The sequence below is a fragment of the Triticum aestivum genome, chromosome 4A (assembly GCF_018294505.1).
Source record: "Triticum aestivum cultivar Chinese Spring chromosome 4A, IWGSC CS RefSeq v2.1, whole genome shotgun sequence".
Lineage (NCBI taxonomy): Eukaryota > Viridiplantae > Streptophyta > Magnoliopsida > Poales > Poaceae > Triticum > Triticum aestivum.
In genome coordinates this window covers 2,766,596-2,780,467 of record NC_057803.1, presented here as the reverse complement: position 1 = coordinate 2,780,467, position 13,872 = coordinate 2,766,596, and the positions used below count along the sequence as shown (strand labels likewise).

At 47.1% G+C, this 13,872-nt stretch overlaps 2 protein-coding genes and 1 pseudogene across 2 annotated transcripts; 2 read left to right on the top strand and 1 right to left on the bottom strand.

Moving 5' to 3' along the window:
- The first annotated feature begins 997 nt into the window (after positions 1-997).
- On the top strand, positions 998-1,790 carry LOC123084683 (uncharacterized protein At5g64816). The gene has a single exon (XM_044506168.1). The coding sequence runs from the start codon at positions 1,173-1,175 to the stop codon at positions 1,548-1,550; it is 378 nt and encodes a 125-aa protein (XP_044362103.1). The 5' UTR covers positions 998-1,172; the 3' UTR covers positions 1,551-1,790.
- Positions 1,791-6,079: 4,289 nt separating this feature from the next.
- On the top strand, positions 6,080-7,785 carry LOC123088679 (BTB/POZ and MATH domain-containing protein 2-like; annotated as a pseudogene).
- A 4,002-nt stretch (positions 7,786-11,787) lies between these two features.
- LOC123081515 (tryptamine benzoyltransferase 1-like) lies at positions 11,788-13,200 on the bottom strand. Its single transcript, XM_044504084.1, has 2 exons — positions 12,835-13,200; positions 11,788-12,717 (listed from the first exon to the last, which is right to left on the bottom strand). The coding sequence occupies exons 1-2, from the start codon at positions 13,198-13,200 to the stop codon at positions 11,788-11,790; spliced, it is 1,296 nt and encodes a 431-aa protein (XP_044360019.1).
- Between the last annotated feature and the right edge of the window lie 672 nt (positions 13,201-13,872).

Here is a 13,872-nt window from a genome sequence, read left to right as displayed (position 1 = left end):
CGGGAGGCCGCCTTATTGTCCTAGAGGAAGGTAGCAAAGGGGGCCTCCACACCGCCGAAAAACCGAAGGTGGTAAATTGTGAGGCACTCAACGAGTTATTTTTGTCAATACATTGAGTGAGAATCCTACAGTCCAGAGTCTTGAAGAGGACAACAACGTCGACAATGAGGTGCAACCCGGCTCAGTTAGTTTTTGCAACACTAGTCAGTCGGGGGGGGGGGGGGGGGGGGGGGTCCACCGAGACATCCTCATCAACAACGTGCGAGAAGAGAGTCAACATGTCCATGCATAGGAATAAGCTGAGTTAGATGACCTCAGAACACGAAAAACGGTTTTTTCATAGAATGAAGATTTGAAAAAATGAGTTATAGACGCTTCCTTGCAAATATCGTGTCGATGTTAACTATGGGGTTAGGGCATCTCCAACGCGATAGCTCAAAGCGGCCCTAAATGTCTGCTGTGTGGCCCGAACACTTTTTTCATCCAATGGGGTACATCAGACATCCTGGAGTAGTCTGGTTGTTTGAAATCCCATAAATCAAAGACAAATGTTGGGAGGTTTGGGAAAGTTTGCACACACTACACACAGGCCTCAGATGGTACCACAAACCCACTTCCCCATCTTTACCCCTCTCTTTCTCCTTCCTCAATTGGACAAGAGATGGACATTTATTGCACCAGCTTGAAGGGCAGCCCTCCATCCTCTCTCCCTGGACTTTTGATGTGTCCGATTTCAGCGGCATTTCTATATTTTACCCGTGGGCCAACTGACCCAACAACTTTTAAGGAAAGCAACCTAAAACACTGTACACTTAGTGTTTATTATGAACAAAGTTTTTAAAAATTAATAAAACTCTTCATTCGCAATTTTTTTCTTCAAAATTAGCGATGAACCCACAGATTTTTTAGGTTGCCTCTGTTACGGTCCAATTTGATGCGAGGAGTTGGAGATGCCTTTACACGGGTTTCAGCTTAGAAGATATTTCCAGTTTTCGGCCCTGGTGCAGCCCAAGTCCAACCCCGACCATCATCCCTCTCCAGTTTGGGAACCACCATTCCATCTCCTTCCTCTCCTCCCGTGGGCGGCGGCGGCGGCTGCAGATCGGAGCAAGGACGCAGCAAGGTAACTCCATCCATCCATCCCTCCCTCCCTCCCCAGGTCCGCGGCCAGGATGGTGGACGCGTGGTGGCCGCTGCTCGCCGCGGCCGTCCCAGCCATCGTGGCCGGCCAGGCCATCCGCGTGAAGCGGCGGCGCGACGAGGAGCAGCGCCTCAAGGCGGCGCGGGGGCGCGAGAAGAGCTCCGACGAGGTCTTCGTCTGCGAGCGCGTCTGCACCTCCAAGCGGATGCTCAAGAAGGTGGGCGCCTTCTCCAAGGACCCCATCCCGGACACCTGCGTCACCGTCTGCGGCGTCTCCGAGCTCGACGCCTGCGCCGACGCCTGCGGGCGCACCGTCTGCGTCAACCAGCACCAGGTGCCCAACTGGAACGACGTCTGCCTCAAGCGCTGCCAGAGCGAGTGCCTCAAGCTCTCCTCCACCGTCATGTAGTAGCCAGTTGCCGCGCCCCTTATCCTGATGCGGTCTGTCCTGCTTCAGTTTACTTTCCTGCCTAGAGACTTCAGACATCTGTGGCTGTCAGTTTATATATCCGCAGCGGAGGATCGGAGAAATCCGAGTGAAATGGGCTTATCCTCGTTGTTATGCTCGGTTCATTCCATCGATTCTTTGAAAAATTGACCTCTGCACATATCTTTTGTCGAGTTGAATCATGGTTTGCTAGCTAGCTAACCTACCATGCCCTGATTTGATAGGCGTAAATGAGGCCCGGTTCGCCCTTTTGGATGAAATATTTGCACTGTTGAAATCCATATGCGTTTGTCTGAATTTGCTGTTGAATTCCATATGCATTTCCCTGAAGTTGCTGACTTAGATATTTATTTGAGCATATTGAGCATTATTTGAGAATGATGCTCACTTATTTAGATTTGATGATGGCCCTGTTGGATGAAATTCTGGCTAGTCGAACCCCATATATGTTGCCAGCAGTTGCATAGCGTTGTGAATCTTTGGACCTCTTTCAAGTTAATTTATTAGGCATTGCACATAGGGAATTTGCGCATAGTGGACGGTTAATGCGTGCTGATACTGTCAAGAAAGGTCGGGTTAGACCAAAGTTGACATGGGAGGAGTCCGTAAAGAGAGATCTGAAGGACTCGGATATCACCAAAGGTTTAGCCATGGGCAGGTGCATGGTGCCAGAACCATGACTTGGTTTTGATATCTTATGGGTTTTAAGTCTAGCCTACCCAACTTGTTTGGGACTGAAAGGCTTTGTTGTTGTTGCTGTTGCACACAGGGAGGCTTGTTGCCCTTTCTAGTGCAGCAGCCAAAGTGATGATCATTTTTCTTCAGCTGAACCATTGCTTTGTTGACAATATTTTAACAGCTATGAAATGTATTACATGGCTCATTTCTTTTAGCCTTGACAGTGCTATCAGCATATGAGCTTATATATCTGGTATATACCAGTTGTCGCGTTCTTATCCTGATGCAATGTTTAATGCTTCAATTTATTTGTTTACAAACTTTAGACATCTGTGGCTGTTATATCCGGAGAACTGCAATCATGTGAAATTGCTTATCCTGATTGTTATCCTCTGTTCATTTCATTGATTCCTGCAAATTTATTCTCACATTTGTCAGGCTGAATCATGATTTCAAGCTATGCTATGATGTCCTGATTTGCTAGCTGTTAACGAGGTTGGGCAGGCCCTGTTAGAAATGTTGACCAGTTGAATTCCATCTATGTTTGCCATCAGTTGCCGCCTGTGATCTCCCTTTGAGTATGATGCTTATTTCTAAATAGATGATAGGTGTTTTGAAGACTTCACTTCGGTGTGGTGATCTGGTGGATATTGAACTCTGAAAAAACATTTGGGGTCCATATGCCGCCTGTGATATCCCTTTGAGTATGATGCTTATTTCTTCATAGATATCAAGTGTTTTGAAGAATTTTAGAGTTATGATCTTTTAGATCTTTTCAAGTTAAATTTCTTGAGCATTGCATACAGGCAGGTTTGCTTTTGTTCCAAGTGCAGCATCCAAGGTGCATTTTATTTGCTTTAGCTGGACCATTGATTTGTTGACGATATTATAGCAGCTATGGAATGGATTACATGATAGTAACGTGTTTTCTTCAGGTTGGACGCTATTTTACCAAAATGTCGCAAACCTATTGTTTTTTGAAAAGAATATATAAATTGGCCTTTGCATCGATGGACCGGATTGATGTAGGCTGTCATATATCAAAGGGTTTGTTTAGGGCACATCTAGATGTGCTTTAGTTATTGCACATTTAAGTTTTGATAATGTTATTAATTAATAACATAGGACTTAGATGTGTAATACTTAGAGCACATCTAGATGTGCCTTAGCAAAACTGTATCATTAATTAATAATGTCAACCAAAGCTAAATATCGACACCAATTAAACCGGATTACAAAATAAATAGAAATCCAAGGGCCATCCAAATTAGGCCTGCCCACGGCAGTATCGATCTCCACATTCCTTCGAAAAGAGATCGCCAAATGTGATGCTGTTGTTGAAGGATCGACCAGAGGTTGAACTTGTGTCTTTCATGCCCCAAGTCGAGCTTTGAACCAACACCTTGACAGAGGACATGCCTATACATAGCGAACCCTGCTACTACATTCACGCTGTTATACCTCACACGCCCGGTGAGATGTGGAGAAGGCGGAGCCATCTGCTCGTCCATCTGTGAGGTGTTGGTAACTGTCCCTTCATCTAGAGCAATTCGCTCGTTCCGATTCACAAGAGCACGGTACGCAGATTTGACAGAGTAGATGCCACTTCTTTCATGGGCCCATGTTTGGAAATCATCCCCACCACCCCGTCGTAGTGGGATATTTAGAATTGCATCGGCATCAGGGGCTAAGAAGGTGTCTCGGATTAGCTCCCGTCGCCAAGTCCAATTATCAGTATCCAACTCATCAACAGTACCCAGTGTGGTTTCTCCTGGCATAACCGTTGGGGCAAGGGTGGAAAGGTCGGGTATCCATTGGTCGTTCCAAATGGAGATAGAGCTCCCGTCACCCATCCTCTTAATCAACCCTGTTTGAAGCGCCCCTCTTCCGGCCACTATAGCTCGCCAAATGGCCGAAGCTGATTGCGGAACAATAGCCTCCATGAATTCAGAGTCAGGGAAATAACGTCCCTTCATTACCCGCGCACATAGTGAGTTAGGGTTTGTGATGAATCTCCATCCATGTTTGCCCAAAAAGCGCAAGATTAAACAGCTCGAGATCGGGAAAACCCATTCCACCATGAATTTTTGGAGATGCAAGTTTCTCCCAAGACAGCCAATGCATAGACCGTCGATCGAGGGATCCACTCCACCAGAATTTTGCCATGCTAGCAGTTAACCCTTTGCATACCTTCTTTGTCAAAAGGAAGCAGCTCATATTGAAAGTTGGGATAGCTTGGATGACTGATTTAATTAGTGACTCTCTTCCAACGCAAGCTAGAAGCCTCTCTGCCCAACCATTCATCTTCCCCTTCGATCGGTCACCTATGTGATCGAAGGTGCCACTGGTGATCCTACCAACTGTAGTCGGTAGTCCAAGGTATCGCTCGCTGAAAGCTTCCACCTGAATCCCTAAGACAAACTTAACAGTCCGCCTTCTGGTGTTCGACGTATTTGGTGAGAAGAAGACAACACTTTTCTCCCGATTCACTGACTGGCCCGAACATGTTGCATATATGAGTAGAATAGCATTGAGCCTATCAGCACTCTCCTGTGTTGCACTGATGAAAATGAGGCTGTCATCGGCAAAAAGCAGATGGCTCACCCAGGGCGCTCGGAAAGACACTCGTATGCCCCTGTCCACAACACCGCCTCCATAAGAATTCATCAATGAGGTGAGACCTTCTGCACAGAGGAGAAAAAGAAACGGTGACATGGGGCAGCCCTGTCACAGACCCCTAGAGGGATCAAAAAACGGAAGGAGCTCACCATTCACCCTAACTGTGAACCTTACTGAGGAGACACATTTCATTACCAGATTTACAAAATTAACACTGAAGCCGAGCTTGATCATGATTGCCTGTAAGTAATGCCATTCCACTCTATCATAGGCTTTCATCATGTCTAGCTTGACAACACACATATAGTTCTTCCCTTTCTTCCGCCTTCTCATGGTGTGAACACTCTCAAAGGCCACAACCACGTTATCAGTAATCAGGCGGCTGGGAACAAAAGCACTTTGTTCCTCACCCACCACTGTATCCAGTAACTCTTTGAACCGAATAGAAATCATTTTGGCGGCGATTTTATACGGAATTGGACACAAGGAGATGGGACGGTACTTAGATATCGATTGAGGGTTCCTTACCTCTGGTATAAGAGTTATGGAAGTATCATTGAAACCAAATGGTAGTTCTCCCCCATTCAAAAAAAACCAAGAATCGCCGGTACTAGATCTCCTTGAATAAGGTCCCAGTGTCGTTGGAAAAAACCCGCAGTAAACCCGTCGACACCCGGGGCTTTGGACGGTGACATCTGAAACAGAGCCGTCCGCACCTCATCATGTTCTAGTGGCGAGTCATCAGGGGAATCCTACCAGATGAAAGCACTCTTCGGCGTCGTCACATTAAAGTTATAAGCAGATGCAATGTCTACCATGCTATGGATGAGGACTTAATGCATGCACTAATGCATTGCTCACACGCTAAACTGTTTTGGGAGCAAGCCTTTGCTCTTTTTGGCACTCGAAGGCGCTTGCATCCCAGTACATGGTCTTGTGACATCATTTGTGATGTTCAGTTTTCGGATACCGAGAGGGCTCAAATGATCTCAGTTATGTGGACGATATGGCACTCAAGAAACAGAATCACACATGATGATGATCAGTTGGATCCTTTCTCTTCGGTTCGACGCATCAGAGAGGACCTGGCCTTGTTGGATATCCCACAGGCTCATGCTTCGATACTCCCAGGACATGGTTGGCGACCTCCTGATCCTGGTGTGGTTAAAATTAATACTGATGCGGCACTGGATATGGACTCCGATAAAGTAGGTGCAGGGAGGGTTGCCCGCTCAAGCAACGCTTTGCTGGGTGCATGGAGCAAACCACATGTTGGAGTGACGGATCCATTCATTGGTGAGACCCTGACACTCCGAGACGGTGTTATATTTGCAAATCTGCGTGGTTTCACCCATGTGATTATGGAGACGGACTACCTGGAGATTGTTAATCTCTGGAAATATCACCACAATAGTTATTCTGTGATGGCACTTTTACTTCTAGAAGTTGGAGGGCTTGCTTTAGCTTTTGATTTGTTTGATGTTCAATATGTATCCAGAGCGGCCAACGTACCGGCCCATCTTTGTGCAAAGCATGCTGATGGTCACCGAGAGTTGGACTGACTCGAGACCTTCCTTTCTGCTCATCAGTTTATTGGCTGATGATGCAAGGAGTTTTTTCGTTCAATAAAAGCTCCCAGGTTTGAACGCAAAAAAAGAGAGAGAGGGAGAGAGAAGGCGGAGGCGGGACGCAAAGGAAAGAGCAGATTTTATTATTTTTTGACTGGTGATGAAAGAGCAGATTGGTTCGTGGAGCGGTCGAAGTTGGAAAGGAGACGAATAGGAAAAGGTAGGGGCACAGTTAAAAAGACCAGCCAAATACCTAAAGAAAAGGAAAGACTAGTACTTGGCGGCCGTCGCCATGCCTACCTCTTCTCCGTCTTCCAAAATCATCGGCGGCGGCGGCGGCGGCCATCGTCGCGCAGGCCGTGTCCGGGTCGCACGTCCTCACGGTCGACGGGTACTCCCGCACCAAGGGGCTCGGCACAGGCAAGTACATCAAGTCCGGAACGTTCGACGTCGGCGGTGTATCCTGTACTAGCCCGACGGTAGAACCTCGTATGACGCCGATTGGATACCCATCTATCTACGTCTCGTTCACACCGATGCCGACGAGGTCAAGGCACAGTTCAAGATTAGTTTGGTCGATCAGCACGGGGAATCAGGGACATCATGCAGCAACGAAAGCCAGATATGCACCTTCAGAGTAAAAGAAGGACCGTGGGGCTTCGGCGTAATCAAACGTAAGGACTTGGAGGGATCTGTGTACTTGAGGGCTGATGCCTTGAGAATCAGGTGCGATGTAACGGTGTCAAAGGAGATCGTCACCGAGCTCATGGTCGCTCCGCCGGTCCTGGTGCCGCCGTCAGACATGCGCCGCCATCTCGGCCGGCGAGGGCTCGGACGTCACGTTCGAGGTCGGCGGCGAGAGGTTTCCTGCGCACGGGTGCATGCTTGCCGCCCGGTCCTCCGTCTTCAGGGCGGAGCTGCTTGGCCCGATGAAGGAAAGGACCGCAACTCGCGTACGGATCGACGACGTGGAGCCCAAAGTGTTCACCGACTCGCTGCCTGAGATGGACGACGGGGACTCGACGGCGATGGCTCAGCATCTGCTCGTGGCGGCGGACAGGTATGACATGGAGAGGCTCAAGCTGATCTGCGAGGAGAGGCTCTGCAGCCGCCACTGCAGAAGCATGGTGGCGACTACGCTGGCATTGGCCGAGCAGCACGGTTGCGGTGCGCTCAAGAAGGCGTGCTTCAGGTTCCTCACATCTCCGGGGAACCTGACAGCGGCCACGGCGAGCGAGGGCGTTCAGCATCTGAGGAGCAGCTGTGGCTGTCGTTTATACTAGTATATCAGGAGTGCAAGCGATTGAAATCGATTCCTCCTTGTGTCCTTATGTCCCATAATATAAGAGCATTTTTAATACTACACTAATGTAAAAACGCTCTTTATATTATGAAACGGAGGGAGTATTTGTTTGCTAAAGAAACTAGTTCCGCGGCACTTTTCCCCTGGATTTCTCTAGTGTATCATCAATGTGAGTAACCAACGCACCGAGATTGCCGGTGCCGTCGAGACATATCTGGGGACGAGACTTGCCTGCTCCTCGTGCGTGCGTCCATCCGTGCTCCCGCATACGTGATTTGATTTGATTGAAACAAAATAAGACCCGACTCCATTCTTTTTAAAATCGGAGGGAGGGAGGAGGAGATGATTAGATTAGAAAAGAAAAGAAGCCGTAGGATGAAGTCGGAGCATGGGAGGGAGCAGACAAGCCGGATCCCATATCTGATAGCATCTACTCCCAGTGAAGTGAAGTGTACAACTGAATGCGCTGCCGGCCGTTCCGCACCTCTGGCACTCGCTCCTATGCTTCGCCGCCACCACACGTCACATCCACAAAGGAAACGAGAGAGAGAGAGACGCCATGGCGACCGGCCTGCTATGCACACGATACTCTTGGACGATTCTTGGACGATAGTGCAAATCAGACCATCTATATAAAGGACTAGGTGCAACACAGCCAGTGGATTAAACATATCGTCTCTGAATCGTCCAGCAGTATCGTCTATGAAGTAGTTTCGTTGGCGGTCGCTGCCCCTCCCCCATCCTCGCGATCGCGTTGCTCGTCCTCTGCTTCGCCGCCCCACTGACGACGGCCCGGTCCCAGAGGAAGCCTGCTTGGCTAAAGACCATCCCCAACACGCCCGCAGCCGCCGCCGGCGTCTCGGCCATCGCCGGGAAACACTCGCCAGGTGCGTGAGATGTGCTCGATCGTCTCCTGCTGATGTACTGTACACTATACATATAAGAGAGTTACAATTTGGAAAGTATATATAGAAGATAAACATACATAGGGGATAAAATCCGACAAATCTGCAACAACTTCCGAACCATTGCAACCAAAATTTGGAAACTTGTCTAGAAAAGGAGGTAAATAATCAATCCTACTAACTTGATTTTTGCCACCAATTCGTACGTGCTGCCCTCTGGAAAGATAGCAAATAATTCAAATTTGTGGCTTCATTGGTGTCTGCACGGGATCGGGATGAGTTATAGCACCGGCCGGATCTCTCTTCTCTCAATCTGTCATCTGTTGATTGATCGCAAGTACTAGTATTGTAGTAGAACAAATATTCCTCGTCGATACACAACCAAAGTGATCGAGTGCAGTGCTGTATCCGGATCGGGGTCTGGACAAGCACACACTAGCCCTGCTGTCTCTACATCTCATATGCTCTGCTACTGTTGCTCATTGTAAGCACACCAGTTGGGTTTAATTTTTTTACTTCTCCTGGAAGTATGTAGTATAGCCAGCTAGTGAAGGCCTTCTTCATTTTTTACTTCATCTGTTGCACGTTTAATTATTCTACTCTAAGGCCTTTTTTGGTTCATAGGATAGGATTGTCGTAGGAATAGCAAAGAAAATTTGTAGGAAATGAGATGACATGTATTTCAAATCTTATGAGTAGGAATAGAAAACTAGATATCATTTGGTTCACACTGAAGGAATTTTTTCATTGAGTTTAGGCTCATTTTTATTTTCCTATGAAATGTGAAGGATAGAAACTAATCCTATGTAGAATATGAATCCATTCCTATGAACCAAAAGGCTCTAAAAAAATCCTATAAAAATCACATCCTCTAAAATTTCTATGAAATTCCTCCAAACTAAAGGAGGCCTAAAATAGTTTCATAACGGTTGTTCGTTTCTTATTCGATAGGCCGAATCATGGCTGACACGGATATCAAGAAGATCAGTTTGCCAGACAGGCTATGTGCTCATGTAAGTCATGATCGATGCAGCTCTATTGGAGAATGCTTCTGTTGTTTGCCAATTAATTTCTGCTACCCGACTATGGATGAGTGCAAAAGAAAGTGTAAAAAATCCTCATCTTCAGAACTACTAGCGATGACATTCTCTTCTCCTTTACCTACTCCTTAATTTTCCAGCCTAGTCAAATTGGCTTACAACCAAGATATGATGCCCGAATAAGAGCAATACATAGCAATTGTTGCTATTTGGTTTGGCAAATTGTATTTAAACCTTTACAATTATTGCCGGCTAAGTTCAAGTAATGCAACCTAGGTAATGCGAGGCCTAAATCAGAAGTGCTTTTCCTTGATACTCGTCCAGCAAATATGAACCGAGCTATTGCCATATGGGGAGAAGAGGCGACGAGTCTCTTTAAAACAAGATCTCTAAGTATGATGTAAAAAAATGTGCATGTAATTCAAAAAAAAAAAGTTCCTTACCATTCAAAAATAATAATATATGCTACATTTTACAAAATGTTCTCGCGTTTCAAACAAAATGTTTGTGAAATTTTTAAAAAATGTTTATCCAATGTATTCAAATGTTCAAAAGTCTAAAAACAATGTTTTGCAAAATATAAAATATGTTTCAACATGTATTCAAAAAATATATTAAAAACAAGTATTTTAAAAATATGTTAAGCAACCATTTAAAAATGTTAAACATATATAAGAAAATGTTGAAGGTGTATCAAAAAAATGTACAATGTGTGTAAAAATGCTCATGTTCTATATGAAAAATATACAGTGTGTTTGAGAAAATAGATCAATACATATATTTAAAAAATGTTAGTTAAAGGTATATAAAAATGTTTCTATTGTATATGAAAGATGTAAAATATTTGTAAAAAGGTAGAAATGTAAGGAAAAAAATGAAAAATAAGAAAAATAAAATTGATGAAAAAACAACGAAGAAAAACAATAAAAATGTACATATAGACAAACAATGGAAACTGATGAAAAACCTAGGAAAGCCGTGCAAAACAGTGGAAACAAAAATCATGCTGTAGTGAAGGGTCGGTCTGGTAGAGCGCCTACTAGAGGCGATACAGAGCTCTGCTTCGCAGCAGGTGATATACAGCTCTGGCGGGAAGACACAACAAAACGCGTCCTGTCCTTCATGGACCAAGCGATGTCTCGGTTTGGGGCTTGAGGGTGCAGCGTGTTCCAAGGTGTTCCCACTTACGGAGTACTCCCTCTGTAAATTAATATAAGAGTGTTTAGATAAAAGTAGTGATCTAAACACTCTTATATTAGTTTACAGAGGGAGTACTATATAATTGGAACAGGAATAGTTATCCTCCCCGCTTTGCCCTAAATATAAGGAAAAGCCCATAATTCGTCCCCATCCAAGCCGCACATGTTTGTTGTCGCCTTGCTGTCCGCACTCAAAATTTTGCCTAGCCCTACTTGGAGCGGCGACTTTGAAACGGTTTTGAGATTTGATATCCTCATCTTCTACCGATGGAGTTCCTTGGTGAAGACAAGTTGTCAAGGTTAGTTTGCTACATCGATGAAAGATATTACTGCGGAGATGTCTGCTCCTCCTGAATCGGCGAAGAGGCGAGCTCTTGACAAGGTTTTGGTCTGGTTTCGGTTTTACTTTCTTTCATTTTCTGTTTGTTTTTCCTTTTGCCCCTCTATTTTCGTTTTCTGATTTCATTTTCCTCCTTTTTGTGTGTTTTAAGTTTCTTTTTTGTTTACAAATATATAAAGATTATTTACACATACCTGGATTTATTTTAATCCATGAATACAATTTGAAACTACAGGTACATTGTTTAAAAAGGCACAGCCACTTTGTAAGATTATTACATTAACATTTAAAAAGTAAGTCAATATTTCTCTAATTACATGAACAGTTTAAAAAAAATACACCAACACTTTATAAAATTACATCAAAGAATATGTGTGGACCACATTATTTCAACTACATGAATATACAATGAACATTTTTGAATATACAATAGATATTTTAAAAATGCACGATAAACATTTTCTACTACACAACGTACATTTTTTTACCACGTTCTATATGACATGCATGCAAGCGAAACAAGCATGCATGCCCTGGCTGGGTCAATCAATCCAAGGAGTAGATGATCTCCTCGAACGCTGCCACGTGCTCCTCCGCGACGGCCATGAAGAGGTCGACGCCGCCGTTCGCCTTGCGTGACGGCACGAAGATCATGAGCCCCTCAATAGGCAAGTCCGGCGGTATGAAGGCGGACGGTGCCCCGGTGCCAAAGTCGAGCTGATGGAACCTGAACCCCAGCCAGCTGTCCACCTCTGCGTCCGGGCAGAACATCGTGCCGGCAGCGGCCGCCGTCGCGACGAGCTCCTCCCCGTTCGCGTCCGCCACTCCGCCGAAGTCCACGAAGGACTGCACGTACTCGTCGTCGATGCGTGCCACGGCGTCGCGGATGGCGCCGACCACGCCGCCGTAGCTCGAGTTGAGGACGTCCCGGACCTGCAGCCTTGGGAAAGCCCAGAGCACCATGTTCCCGAAGAAGTCCATCGGCACGGGCGGGTTGGCCCTGCCCCTGCAGTTCACGGCCACCCTCACCTTGGTGAACTCCTCGGGCTTCAGCTCCCGCGCCGCCGTGATTTTCTTCCAGACGTGCGCGAGGAGACACTGGAACGTGCTGCAGCGGGCGCCGACGTGGGCTTTGAGGTCGGCGACGAACTCAGCCGTGAAGTGCACCGTGAGGTTTTTGATCCTGTCCATGGGCACGACGGCGTAGGAGTCTCGGTCTCCACAAGTGAACTCCCGTGACCGGTGGTCGAACACCGGCGCCGGCGTGCTTCGGGGCACGGACGTTCTCGCACGGCCGAGGAATGGGGTCGGCGTGGTGAAGTCCTTTCCCTCGCGCACCGCCGTCGCCCACGCGGTGAAAAACATGCTCATGGAGTGGCCGTCGGCGGCGTGATGGTGGGAGCATATGCCGACCACGAGACCACCGCACCTGTACCTGTTGAGCTGGATCTGCAGCAGCGCCGCCCCAATGTTCTCCTGCACAAGAAAAAAAAAGGTACAATAAGCGGTTGCAAGCGGCCATGTGCTACGTTCTTAGTGCATGCATGCATGTAACGTGAGTTGTGGCACAAGCAAAATCATGTATATTAATACCTCTGGTATCGTAGGGTAGAGGTCCTCAGCGTCTCCGGCCATGCGGCCGTCGACGAGCACGTCCGCCAGGTCGACCGGCACGGCGGCCTCGATCAGGAGCACGCCCTCATTGTTGACGTGGAGGAAGCGCCGGCCATGATCGTCGAGGGCGAGCTGCCCCGCCAGGTGAGGGTATGCTGCGATGGCCCTGAGGAGTCCTTCCTTGACCGCCTCGTTGGACGGCGCCGGCCCGGGGTACACGAGCACGGTGGGGATGAAGGCGTCGGCGGCGGCGCGGTCGAAGACGGTCAGCGGGACCTTCTCGCCGTCGAGCGGGTGCGGCACCGAGCACACCGGCTTCACCATCGTGCTGCTCGTGATCTCCATCGATGAGACTCTGGTATGTTTCTAGCTCTAGCTACGTACGTAGGTTCGCACTCTGTGATCTCGACTAGTACGTGTTGCACGCTTTGGTAAACGGGAGTAACTTGCATTTATAACTTTGATTGATGCAGAGCCGAGTCAGGGCTGGTAAAAATCCTGCGTGTTTTACTTTGATGCGGTCATGCAGAGCTGAGCGGAGCCAACGACTAAACTAGTGTGAAAACGAGTAGGAGATTGGGAGTACACTGTACCGTGGGTATATGATATGATTATTAATCGAGGTAGCCGTGGGTATACGTTGTTAGAGTCGGCAGTACTTTGGGCCCAAGTTTCTCCCTCATGAGACAGGATGAGAGCAACTGATAAGGCAAAGAAAGAGATTCGGGACGGGGTCTTATCCTGTAGTTTATACTTGGTGTATCGTCCATGAAGTTAAACTTGTGCTGCGAAAATGCTGGATAAGGTAAAACACTGTGGAAGGTTGAAGTGGCTTGCCCTCAATGGCCTTCATTGCAACTTAATTGCACCGATGGTCTCTCGAGAAACTTATTTGCATTTCTGGCCTCCGAAGGAGTGGCGTCAATTGTATGAGTGTTGGAGCCTCTAAGCGAGTGTGTTGCCAACTATATTGACGATCTGTAGAGTCGCGCCATCCACGTTGGCATAGCTTGCACA